General features: G+C 64.8%; 1 protein-coding gene across 5 annotated transcripts in view; it reads right to left on the bottom strand.

The window, feature by feature from the left end:
- Window positions 1–3551: 3551 nt before the first annotated feature.
- CACNA1S (calcium voltage-gated channel subunit alpha1 S) overlaps window positions 3552–12873 on the bottom strand; it is an 83877-nt gene continuing 74555 nt past the window's right edge. For 3 of the 5 annotated variants that reach the window (XM_075910485.1, XM_075910480.1, XM_075910482.1), the window contains 5 exons: window positions 12293–12421; window positions 10411–10604; window positions 5838–5914; window positions 4994–5123; window positions 3552–4151 (listed from right to left, as the gene is read on the bottom strand). In XM_075910485.1, coding sequence (XP_075766600.1) covers window positions 4094–4151; window positions 4994–5123; window positions 5838–5914; window positions 10411–10604; window positions 12293–12421 — 588 coding nt within the window. In that variant the 3' untranslated portion in view covers window positions 3552–4093. The remainder of the gene's footprint in view (window positions 4152–4993; window positions 5124–5837; window positions 5915–10410; window positions 10605–12292; window positions 12422–12873) is intronic. The other 2 variants (XM_075910483.1, XM_075910484.1) reach the window with 2 other exon arrangements.

Here is a 12873-nt window from a genome sequence, read left to right as displayed (position 1 = left end):
GGAGGTTTTAATGCTCATGTCCCACGCATGCGACCCGGCCTCCTTTGCAGGATCCTCCCTTGGCAATCGTAGCTGGGCCCGTCGCCAGGCCTGCCTGGCAGGGTGGGAGTCATGCAGCCAAGAGCCGCCTGCCGTGGCCGCAGAGTCCAGGGCAGGGCGCAGGGAGATGCCAGAGAGAGCCGCTCAGTCGGGCTGTGTCCAGCTGCCTTGGTGGAGGGTCCCTTGTGCATACACGAGAGGCAGCCTGAGCCCCGTGGGACGTAGCAGTGCTGGCAAGGGGCACCGATGGGTCAGCGTTGGCTTAGGCTTGAGCGTGGCTGGAACTAACAGGTGGGCCACGTAGCCACGCAAGCAATGGGGAGCCTTCTCCTCCCCCCTCCTGTGGGTAACACACTGGACCAGGCCAGTGACCCCTGACCCCATCGCCCACCTCCCCCACTGAAGCATGCGGGTCCCCAGGCACGGGACACCTAGGCGCGCAGCCAGCACTTTGATGTCCCTGGGAGGAAGCTGACCCCTTGGTCACATGAGCCCATTGAGGAGCTGGGAGGCCCAACAGAGGCCCATTGTGGGGCAGGATGTGGGAATGGCCTGCCCTGGGAGGGCTGCCTGGCTGCACAGAGCTGGCCCCGGCCCGCCCCCTCTGGAGTCAGCTGGAGAGGGAGCAGCGGGCTGTGCCGGCCGGCGAAGCTGCTACAGGAGCCGGGGGAGACCCAGCAGCTGGAAGTGGAGCTAGAGACATTCAGGCTGAACATAAGGGCGCGTTGGCGCTGGGTGCCAGCTCTGCCAGGCAGGCAGCAGGAGCCACTGGGGACAGTCACCATCCGGGGCCAGGCAGGAGGCCAGGCTGGCTGGGCAGAAGAGTCTCTTCTGGCTTGAACCGCTAGGCTCCTGCCCCTGGCACCTGCCGTCCCCAGTTTCCAGGTTAACACCTGAGCAAAAGGGGAGAGGTAAGGCTGGCTCATTCCAGACAACTGGCCCCTTTGGGGGGGGAGGCTGTATTACATCCCAGATGCCCCATCCACAAACATGGGCTAGTTCTCCTCACTCCCCATGGGTAGGTCAGGTGGGGGAAACTGAGGCACAGAGATTTTTTTTAAGGCCATCCTTAGTCTTTGTATTTCACCTAGGGGCTCATCTACACGGCAGCCCCCTCCCCGGCACGGCAGGAAGTCTCAGAACTGGGACAATAGGCTCAGGCTTGTGGGGCTGGCCAAAAACAGCCGGGTGGGGGTTCCTGCTTGGGCTGCAGACCTCCCTGCTCGCTGGGTCTCAGGGCCTGGGCTCTGAACGAGGCCGCCTGCACGCTACTGGCCCTGGGAGCCTGAGCCCTCTAGGCTCTGTGACTTGCTGGAGGGGGGGCGCTCACTGGCGCTCAGCCATTCCCCCGGGGACCCCAGCGAGAGCGGGACCTGCCGTGCGGGACACAGGAACAGCCGCCGTCGGGAAGAGCTACCAGCCCATCTCAACGAGACCTTTCCCCGTGGGCAGGATTTCCCGGGGGGGCTGAGCCCCTGCGATGCCTATTCATTTCAGCTGGAGCACAGGTGCTGGGCAGTGGGGCTCGGGCATCAGCCCCAGGCCTCAAAGTCTCAGCCAGCCCTGGGGACCCACTCAAAGGGGTCCCAACCCACTGCTTGAGGGAGGCTGTACCAGACAACACTCAATCCCTGCAGGTAGGTTTGATTAAACACCCCCCAGACACCTTCCGGGGCGGGGGGGGCATTCCTTACACCCCCGGGACACCCCGACGTCTAGGGGGAGCCCCGTGTTCTGAGCACGGGCCTCATGCCCTGTGCCGGGGAGTCTCTGTGTGAGTCTGCTCTCTCCTCCCCAGAGTCACTGGCCGCTCCGCCCCCTGGGAGCAGCCCCTGCTTGCACTGCCAGGGCCTGGCTGCAGCTGCTCCACTTCCCATTTATTAAGTTAACAAATAAACACCCTGGCCGAGAGCAGATGGGCTCTATTGATTCAGAGCCTCCCCCGGGACCCATCAGCTCTCTGCATTTTAATATAGATTAGCCGGCCTTGCCGGGGATGAGCTGGCGACTGGCTTGCGCTGCTTTAAAAGGAGCATGCAGCCCGGGGGCGAGAGGGGCGAGAGGCTGGGAGGAGAGGCCCTGGCCAGCAGGGGGCGCTCTGCAGCTAACGCCCACGCCTGCCAGTGCCTCACCATGCCAGAAGCCTGGCCCCAGTAGCACTGGCTGCTCCCGCCCCTCCTGTGCAGAGCAGGGCTGGGCGGGGGTGTCTCCGGCCTCGTCCCCAATCCCAAGGCGCTGGAGGGACAGTGCCAACCACCGGAGGGCCCGGTGGGTCAGACTCTGCCAAGGGCTCAGCCCCGGCGTCAGCACGGCGAGGGAGAGGAGGAATTCAGCAGACCGTGATACGCTGCAGATCCCAGCCCCAACCCATCCGCCCCTCCGTGGTTCCTCTCCTGGCACGAATGGCTTTGGCTCTGGCTGGTCAAACGCTGCCACAGAAGGGACGGGGCAGGGTTGCCGGAGAAGCCACGTCCTCCGACGGTGCGGAAGCTCCATGCGCAGCAAAGGGGCGATGCTGATTTACGCCGGCAGAGAACCCCCCTGCGCTCCCCTCGCCTCACCTCCAGAGCCGTTCCACCCCCGGGGCCCAGGAGCAAGCCGGTGCCTGGCGGCTGAGCTACAGCCTATTTTAGGAGGAGTCCAGCAGAATCCACGTCCCGCTCGGTGTCGTTTTCAACGTTCATTTCCACCCCCCTCCCCTCATTGGATTTGACCCAGAGTGACGGGTCCCGCGTGGGACGAGGACAAAGCAGCCCCTTTTGAACTCAGACAGGGACGTTTGCCGTAATCGCCTCCCAAAAGCCACTCACCTGTGCGTCGGGGGTTGCTCAGGGCGATTTCGCTCCTCTGCCAGGAACGCCCCCCACCCGGGGGAGAACACTACAAGGGAGAGCCACCCGCGGCTTCTGTGCATCCCTGCCTTTGTGTGGGCGCAGCCCCGGGTGTCACAGGCTCCTGCTGTCCCCTGGGGGCTCCTCCGCCCTAGACAATGCCAACAGCCAGTCACTGCAGGGTGAGCGTCTCCTCCGAGCTGGGGCAGGCTCTGTCAGCGGCACCAGGCAGAGGAAGGGAGGCTATGTCCCAGGAAGGCTGGGCTTGTGGTTAAGGCTCCGGCTGGGACTCGGAGGTAGGTTCAGTTCCCACGCTGGCCAGACTCCCCAGTGACCTTCGGCCAGTCACTCCGGAGTTGATTTGCACAGGCCCACGGGACTGAGAGAGGCCAGCCCCCCCCCTCCCCCACGTCAAAGGAAGTGAAAATCTCCCCTTTCCCCTCCCTGGGCCTCCTCCCTCGGGCAGGGCAGGTCTGTAATGTCCATGCCGGCGCGGTTCGAAAGTGGCCACTCACCCGGAGAGCCAGCGGGCGGCACGTGGGGGGCCTGCTGTCCAGGGCACCCACCCTGCAGGGTGACGCTGGCTGGAGCTCCGGGTGCTCAGCACCACTGACAGGAGCCCCCCCTCCCCCCCAAGCGCCTGGCTGGCCCCCTTCGGTCAACGGGCCAAGCGGCGAAGGACAGAGCGGAGCAGGCAGATCTGTGGCGCGGATTTAATGACCCACCCGGCGTGCACGTTACAGCTCTGGGCAGGGCGGGGGGCGCGTCCTGGCCACGCAGCACCGGACGCCCCTGTAGGAAATGACCCTGGAGTCCAGGACCTCGCGGCTCCTCCACAAACAGGCCGGCAAGTCCTTCTCTGGCTCCCTCACGGGCATCTCCCACCCGCCGGGCCGGGGCAGAGAGCAAGTCAGGGCTGGGCATGGGATTGGTGCTGCGTTTCCACGGTAACCCTCTCATGGCACACATGGGGGGCACCCGCTGGCTGGCGCCGCTGGCATGGGGGACACCTGGAGGTGCCCGGCAGGTGGGCGCTGGAGGTGGCCGCTGGGAGCCAACCACACTAGGCCCATGGGAGCTGGGCAGGGACGCGGCCAAGCCCTGTCAGCACGCGGAGCCGGCTTCTGCTCCTGCTGGGGTTTCCCTTCTCTCCAGCGGCTCGGCTGCAGCCTCGGCCGTTGCCACCAGCTCCTGCTGGCAGGGGGCAGCCGCCCCGGCGCTCGTCATGCACTCAAAGGAGGGGTTGCGGGACAGAGCGCCCGGGCCCCCGGAGAGCACAGCCTGCAGTGGAAGAAAGGGAGCATCAAGGCCTGGCTGCTGACTGTAGAGAAACCCTCCCTGGCCGCAGTGCAGCTGGTGCCTGGATCCCTCGCCCCGGCTCTAGTACTGCGCCGTAATCCTGCCCCCGGCCGCTCCCACACCCAGCTCCGATACTGCGCCGTAATCCTGCCCCCGGCCGCTCCCACACCCAGCTCCGATACTGCGCCGTAATCCTGCCCCCGGCCCCGGGCTGCTCCCACACCCAGCTCCGATACTGCGCCGTAATCCTGTCCCGGGCTGCTCCCACACCCAGCTCCGATACTGCGCCATAATCCTGCCCCCGGCCCCGGGCTGCTCCCACACCCAGCTCCGATACTGCGCCATAATCCTGCCTCCGGCCCCGGGCTGCTCCCACACCCAGCTCCGATACTGCTCCATAATCCTGCCCCCGGCCCCGGGCTGCTCCCACACCCAGCTCCGATACTGCACCGTAATCCTGCCCCCGGCCCCGGGCTGCTCCCACACCCAGCTCCGATACTGCGCCATAATCCTGCCCAGGCCCCGGGCAGCTCCCACACCCAGCTCCGATACTGCGCCATAATCCTGCCCTGGCCCTGGGCTGCTCCCACTCCCAGCTCCGATACTGCGCCATAATCCTGCCCTGGCCCTGGGCTGCTCCCACACCCAGCTCCGATACTGCGCCGTAATCCTGCCCTGGCCCTGGGCTGCTCCCACTCCCAGCTCCGATACTGCTCCATAATCCTGCCCCCGGCCCCGGGCTGCTCCCACACCCAGCTCTGGCAGTGCCCCTCGATCCTGACCCCAATGACCCTGTCCCAAAAGGTGAGAGAGACCGGCCCCACCTCCCAGACGAGTCACATGATACGACAGCGCCATTTCCCGGCTGCCCGGACCCTGGGCCGCAGACACGGGCTGCCTGCCCCCTGTCCAGCCACCGCTGCAGCTTCTCCGGGCAGAAGGCGCAGTCGTGCTCTGAGGGACGGGAATGGGGGGGGGGGCGTCAGGCGGTGCCCACAGGGAAGCTGCTGCCGTGTCCTTGAGGCACCGGGTGCCCGCTGGGAGGGGGTGACTAGTGCAGAGGCTGGGGAAGCAGAGCCCTGGTGTGGGGGGCCTGTAGCCGAGCGGGGCCGGGGAACCCGGCGTTCCCTAGCTCACGGGGAAGGTTCCCCTGAATAGCAGAATGTGGGCCTTCCCTCGCCTTGCAGCCCGGCCTCTCTGCCCCGGCTAGGCCAGCATGGGGATGGTAAATGGGGGTCCCAGGCAACCCCTCCACCTCTGCCGGCTGCAGGGCCCCAGGAAATTCCTTTGAGGCCATGGCACCCGGGGGAAAGGCCCCCCAGAGCTGGCCCCAGGGAAGACGACTGTCTGCATTCACTGCAGCAGGGAGGCACAGTGCTCAGCTCACCCTCGGGGCCATGAAGGAGCAGTCCTCGCCCCGATGAAAGGAGGCTTTCCAGTGGCCTTGGTGGAACATGGAGTCACCCCGACAGAACAGGGGCACCCTCCCTCCAGCACCCCGGGAGAGCCCTCCAATAACATGGGGTCCTCCCTCCCTCCCTCCCCTGACAAGGAGGGTCCGTTTGGTGAAACACGGGGTCCCGCCCCACGCCCACAGCACTGCCAGCCCGGACACGCCTCCTGGTAAGGCCAGGGAGCGCCCGGTGCGCCGAGGCTGCAGGAACTGACCCAGTGCGGAGAGCGGCCGCGGCTGGCCGGGGGCCGGCACCGTCCTCTCCCCCCACAGCTCATCCTCGTACTGCACCCTGTGAGGGACAGGAAGGCAGGTCAGGCTGGCACAGGGACCACCCCCAGCCACCTCTCCGGGGGCTTCCTTCATAAGTGTCACCTCCCTCCACCACCGCTCCCGCCTCTGCCCCCATCCTCTGCTCTCCTCCCCTCCACCCTCCCACTCACATTCATAAACACAGAACCAGCAGCCCTTGTATCAGAGACCCCCAACCACTGGGCAGCCCTGCTGAGGGGGGATGAAGGTCGTCTGCATCGATGGGTGTGTACGGAGATGGACAGATGGAAAGATACACAGAAAGATCTGTCTGGGGATAGCTAGATAGATAGACAGAGTGGACAGCCTGACTGAGCGAAGGGAGGAGAGGCGAGGGAGGCGGAAGGACAGACAGACAGGACGGCCTGACTGAGCGAGGGAGAAGAGGCGAGGGAGGCGGAGGGACAGACAGACAGGACGGCCTGACTGAGCGAGGGAGGAGAGGCAAGGGAGGCGGAAGGACAGACAGACAGGACGGCCTGACTGAGCGAGGGAGGAGAGGCGAGGGAGGCGGAAGGACAGACAGACAGGACGGCCTGACTGAGCGAGGGAGGAGAGGCGAGGGAGGCGGAAGGACAGACAGACAGGACGGCCTGACTGAGCGAGGGAGGAAAGGCGAGGGAGGCGGAGGGACAGACAGACAGGACGGCCTGACTGAGCGAGGGAGGAGAGGCGAGGGAGGCGGAAGGACAGACAGACAGGACGGCCTGACTGAGCGAGGGAGGAAAGGCGAGGGAGGCGGAGGGACAGACAGACAGGACGGCCTGACTGAGCGAGGGAGGAGAGGCGAGGGAGGCGGAAGGACAGACAGACAGGACGGCCTGACTGAGCGAGGGAGGAGAGGCGAGGGAGGCGGAAGGACAGACAGACAGGACGGCCTGACTGAGCGAGGGAGGAAAGGCGAGGGAGGCGGAAGGACAGACAGACAGGACGGCCTGACTGAGCGAGGGAGGAGAGGCGAGGGAGGCGGAAGGACAGACAGACAGGACGGCCTGACTGAGCGAGGGAGGAGAGGCGAGGGAGGCGGAAGGACAGACAGACAGGACGTGCTTGCCTCGTGCACTTGTGCTCGGAGGCAGCGGTTGTGCCGGGCGGCCCACGCGTGCGAGCTCACGGCGTGCGCTCTGAACGAGGGACCCAGGGAGCCGGCCGCCGCTCGGCCCTCTCAGCCGTGAAGGCAGCCCCTGCGCAGCAGAGGGAGGAGGCTGGGAGGCGGAGCGCCCACAGGAGCAAAGCACTGGCGTTACTGTGAGGGGAGCCACCGTCCCTTCTGAGGGGAGGCGAGTCAAGGCCTGCGGAGAGAACAGCATCGCCAGCAGCAGTGTCCTCCCTGGAAGCAAGCTGATGGCACGGGCGTGGCAGGGGACCCAGTCTCAGTCCTGCAGATTCCTGCTATGGGAACGCCCTCCAGGCCGGCTAGAGACGTGGACAGAGCTCTCCTGGAGCGTGCTGGCCCCATGGGGCAGGGAGCGCACCCAGCGCTGGCATCACAGGTCAACACACCCTGCAATGCCCAGACAGCCCCTCGGTGGGAGAAGGTTGGCCCACCGGTCATTCTGCTAGCAACACCAGCAGCCTGGGATAGAGAGGGCAAAAGCCCAGCTGGTACCCAGCGAGAGGCCTGAGGCTGTGGGGAGAACACATGCGGTGGATCGGCAGGCAAGCCTCCAGCTCCCCCACTTGTCTTGCTGAAGTCATGGCGCCCAGGAGTGACGACGTGAAGGAGACACGGAGGGAGCAGAGGGCTGCGGGTTCAAACTGCAGCACCGAGAGCAGGCCAGGGAGGGTGGAAGACGCTCCCAAAACAGAGGCTCTTGCTGGGTGGGCTCCCAAGTGCTCCTAGGCCGTTCGTCCCTCACACTGGGTCAGTGCTGATCTTTTGGGATTGATGCGAAGCCCTGAAGGTAGAGGTCTTTTGTAAACACCTCCAGAGCCATGGGGCGTCCAAAGGGGGGAACTCGACATCGATAGAGGTCTGCTCCTATTAAAAAGCAAAGGAAAGGCTTGTGGTGACGGGTGTCCTTTCGACGGAGGGCGAGGAACCAGCGTCCTGCATCCAACGCTGGGAGAACGGGAGCGTGTCTCACCAAGCCCACGTGCCGTTCTAGAGCTTCGTTGCTCAAGTTTCTGGAGCTGAGGATCGACCCCCACCCGCCATGTCTCGTGGGAGGTAGCTGGAATAGAATCCCTGATGAACTCTCGGGGGGAGGGGGCGTGTTACTCCGTATCTGCGAAAACGAGGAGTCCTGCGGCACCTTAGAGACTAACCAATTATTTGGGCGCAAGCTTCTGTGGGTAAAAACCGCTTCCATCTGCCGAGGTGTTTTTACCCCCCAAAGCTTATGCTCAAATAATGGGTTAGATTTTAAGGTGCCACAGGGCTCTTCCTTTGTTTATGAACTCTGTTAGAACCGGCTCTTCTGCCCAAGGAGATGGGGGATAGGGCCTCTTGCCTGAGGAGCTCTGGGTGAGAAGAGGCCCTGAAGAAGGATGGCGGGAGGGTGGCGTGGAGGGGGCAGAGTGGAAGTGGACTTGGCTTATCCAGACTGGTAACTTCCAGCACCCACTTGCCTGAGGGGAAGCATTCCCAGGCTGGTGAGTAGCGGGGAGGCTGGTTTCCAGAGAGGAGAAAGCTGCGTCATGGTTTGTACTTCTCTCGGAAGTCTCAAGGATGGAGCTGTGGGCTCTGCTCATGACCACAGGCAGAGCCATGGGTCCGGAGGCGGTGCCGGTGCACATGAGCAATCTTTCTCTGCGGAATGATATCCCCCGCGTCCACCCAAGCACGTTCTGACTCTTGGACTCCCACGGGCAGGGCTTGGAGAGTCTGCCAGCCTCCTCGCTAGGTCCTGGAACGTGCTGAATGAGCAGAGGAGGGTGACGGCCTCGGCCAGAGAGACCTCCGCAGGCTGAGGCGCTCACCTCGCTGTGTGTCGGCCGGTACTGAAGAAGAGGATCAGGGAGGGATAGCGGATTGCCGGGGATGGAATGGTGCCAGTGGGCGCCTGCAATCTCTTCATGGCATCTTCTAGAACTAGTCACCAAAATGGCCGCCAGGATCCCCACTGATGGGGTGGGACCAGGGAAAGGGTTTCCAATGAGTCTCTGGGTCTGAGGTGCGTGGTGGGTTCTCTGGAGTCCTGCTGGGTAGAGGGATGCCGGGTACGGCCCGAGGATGGATTGCTGGGGGGTGGCTCAGGTAACGTGGCTGGCGCTGACTGTTGGAGATTTGGGTGGGCTTCGGCCTGCAGCTGAGCAACGCCGGAGGGGCTGGCGGGTTTCCATAGCAGCGGAGCGAGGCTCATTCGAAACGACGAGCTCGTCAGACAAACAAAGCCTGGAAGGAGCCGCAGGGCACCGACAGCCTATGGTGAACCCTTCAGCCGGTCCCGGAGCTGAACGGCAGCGCGGAGGAGGGAGGCGGAGGCAGGGTCCTGTCTCACTTCAGAGCAGGGGTCAGACGCCAGTGCCACTGGCTGCGAGGTGGCCCCATGCGTGTCATCCATCCGAGGCGTCTTACATGGCACAAGTGCCGGTCTCAGTCTATGGTGTCCTTTAGGGGACATGATGGCTCCTGTGAGCGGGTCGATGGGGTGACCTGCCCTTTGTCCCCATTCTCTGCCTGAGAAGTGGGCTCTCTCCCCTTCTAGGGCTTCGTCTCTGACTGACCGGGCCTGCGATACTGAGGCCAATGCCTGGGAGGGGAGGAGTGCTAGTCTCTCTGTTGCTTTGGGCCCTGCCCCTAAACCCCAGACGCAGTGCACGCTCCGAGGGGACGGGGGACTTCCCCAAACACTGCCGGCACCTCTGGCGTGCGTCACCGCGGGGGACAGAGCCCGGCAGGGCTACCCCTTGGGACTGATTGGCACAAAGGAAGGGCCAGGAGAAGGAGGGGAAACCTCCCAATGAAACTTGCCAAATGAAATCGCAGTGACATAAAATGTAGGGCGGGAAAGTAGCGGAGGGACTAAAATAGGCCGGACAAGGCTTTCCCGTGGCGAGAGACGGCGGGAAGTGAACCCGGCGGCCGAGCTGCGGGGGGCTGACGAGCGGAGCAGTGGCAGGCTCTCGTATCCCCCCATTCGGATGCTCACTGCTGCTCGAAATCTGTTCTAGACACTAATCTGCGGCCAGCTCTTCCTTTGGGGTAAATCGAACACAGACGGGCAGAGGCAACGGGCCGGCTGCCGGGATGAGTCCGACCCCTGCTGGTAGAAACAGGATCTGCGCCGGCTGTACGGGGATCGCTAGTTTCAAAGGCCCCCCCTTAGTTAACACACAAGCACAGACGTGCACACCCACGCCCAGTCACGCCCCTGCAGCTGCCCCCATGCACACGCGCCCACAGGCCCTGAGCGTCTCCCTGCTCTCCACGCCACGGCGGCTGAGGGGACGAAGGGGTTCCTCTCGTACGAGGCCGCCCCGTTTGTACACACAGCACCTCCCGGGGGGCTGTCTCCGACTGCGGAGCATTACCCTGCGGCGGCTGCATTGCTGTTGTTGGTGTTGGTGTTCCCGCCCGGGGGGAAGTCATCGAGGAAGACGGGGGAGTCCAAGTCTTCACCCCCCATCTCGGTGAACTGGAGGGGCCTCTGGCTGGTCACGTGGGGCTGTAGGGGGCTGCTCCGCTCCAGGAAGGAGTCAATCTGGCCAAACAAGCCACCGGTCCTCTGGCACCAAGAGGGGAGAGGGTCAGTTCTCCCAGAGCAGGACTCATGCAGAGCTCAAAGCGCTTTATAAACGGGGGCTCAGTGCCTCACTTCAGTGGGGAAACTGAGGCACACAGGAGCGACATGACCTGCCCGAGGTCGCCCAGCAGGTCCATGGCAGAGCTAAGACTAGAACTCAGGGCTCCAGACTTGCAACCCAGTTCCAGCCCCGTCCACTAGGCAACACTGCCTTGCCTACCAGACAGAGCCTCTCATATTCACAGGCAGGCTCTGGGCGGGAGTGAGACTTGGCAGGACGTGGTCACAGGCTGCTAGCGCCCTGGGTTACCATGGTTACCACAACACAGCCAATCAGAAGCTCCCAGGCCAGTGAGCGCAGGGGGGATCTCCCAGCAGTGTCGGGGCTGGGACACACAGGTGTGCAGCTGGCAGAGGGGCTCAGACCCACCAGCCAGCCCCTCCCAGTAACGTGCACTGGTTCCTGTCCTGCACCACCAGTCCCGCTGTCCCCTTTGCACTGCCCGGGATGCCACCGGGGCGCTGGGATTAGAACCCGAGCTCCCTGCTTCTCCCCCGAAGACCGGCCAGGACCCAGGGCGGGATTAGCCAGTCAGTGACGTGGGGTCTCGTGACCGACGCTCCCCCTGTGGTCAGGCCCGTCCCTGTGCACTGTGGCTCCGCGCCGCGCCCACCAGGAACCGCTCTCAAAGAGCTGGGTCTTGCTCCAGCGCGTGGCACCGAGCAGCCATGGCAATAGGACTATGATCTCTGGCCTCGTTGCTCACCCCTGGGACCTTCTGGCTGGCCCCTCTCCTATCTGTGACAGCCCCCTCAGGGCGCCGGGCTGGAACGGGTGGGGAGAGCGTAGGGGTAGCAGGCACCGTCTCTGCCTGGGCCGTGGGGCTGGTACGGGTGGGGAGAGCGTAGGGGTAGCAGGCACCGTCTCTGCCTGGGCCGTGGGGCTGGTACGGGTGGGGAGAGCGTAGGGGTAGCAGGCACCGTCTCTGCCTGGGCCGTGGGGCTGGTACGGGTGGGGAGAGCGTAGGGGTAGCAGGCACCGTCTCTGCCTGGGCCGTGGGGCTGGTACGGGTGGGGAGAGCGTAGGGGTAGCAGGCACTGTCTCTGCCTGGGCCGTGGGGCTGGTACAGGTGGGGAGAGCGTAGGGGTAGCAGGCACCGTCTCTGCCTGGGACCCGGGCCGTGGGGCTGGTACGGGTGGGGAGAGCGTAGGGGTAGCAGGCACCGTCTCTGCCTGGGCCGTGGGGCTGGTACAGGTGGGGAGAGCGTAGGGGTAGCAGGCACCGTCTCTGCCTGGGACCCGGGCCGTGGGGCTGGTACGGGTGGGGAGAGCGTAGGGGTAGCAGGCACCGTCTCTGCCTGGGACCCGGGCCGTGGGGCTGGTACGGGTGGGGAGAGCGTAGGGGTAGCAGGCACCGTCTCTGCCTGGGACCCGGGCCGTGGGGCTGGTACGGGTGGGGAGAGCGTAGGGGTAGCAGGCACCGTCTCTGCCTGGGACCCGGGCCGTGGGGCTGGTACGGGTGGGGAGAGCGTAGGGGTAGCAGGCACCGTCTCTGCCTGGGCCGTGGGGCTGGTACGGGTGGGGAGAGCGTAGGGGTAGCAGGCACCGTCTCTGCCTGGGACCCGGGCCGTGGGGCTGGTACAGGTGGGGGAGCACAGGACTGGGCTCACCCTGTATATCCCTTCCTCTATGGCTGCCTCCATCATGGCTCTCTCCAGCTCCTCCTCAGCCGTCAGGTCCCCAGAGATGGCTCGGCGGACCTCCGGCGCGGCTTCCTCCTCAATGCTTCTCAGGCCAGCCTGGTTGGAAGGACAGAGATGGGGAGGTCACTCACAGGGCAATCTGGGGGCGAGGGCCAGCCCCCGAACCCTGAGCTCTGCCCCACTGAGCCCACGATGTCCTGCCAACATCCCCAAGGTGCCTGCTGGTGCAGCAGCCTCTCCCACGGCCTAGCTCTGTGCCCTGGGAGTGAGGAAAAGGGGGCCCAGAGACGTGGCTTCACGCAGTGGGGCGGGAGGTGCTCAGTGGGAAATGGGCGGAGCCATGGGGGTGTCTCAGAGCATGGGGGTTTCTGTCCCTGCAGGGCATAGCTCACCTCGCACATGCCCCCAGAAGAGGTGGTCCCGCACCCCGGAGTGAGGTGGGGGAGCCAAGACACAGCTGCATTCCAGGCAGGACAAGAGAAATACCCGTCTCCCCCGGGGAGGAGTCCTCTGTGCTCTGGGACCCGCCTGCCAGGACTGGAGACTGG

The sequence above is a fragment of the Pelodiscus sinensis genome, chromosome 27, assembly GCF_049634645.1.
Source record: "Pelodiscus sinensis isolate JC-2024 chromosome 27, ASM4963464v1, whole genome shotgun sequence".
Lineage (NCBI taxonomy): Eukaryota > Metazoa > Chordata > Testudines > Trionychidae > Pelodiscus > Pelodiscus sinensis.
Note: the sequence above shows the minus strand (reverse complement) of the source record. Positions and strands in the feature narration are given on the sequence as shown.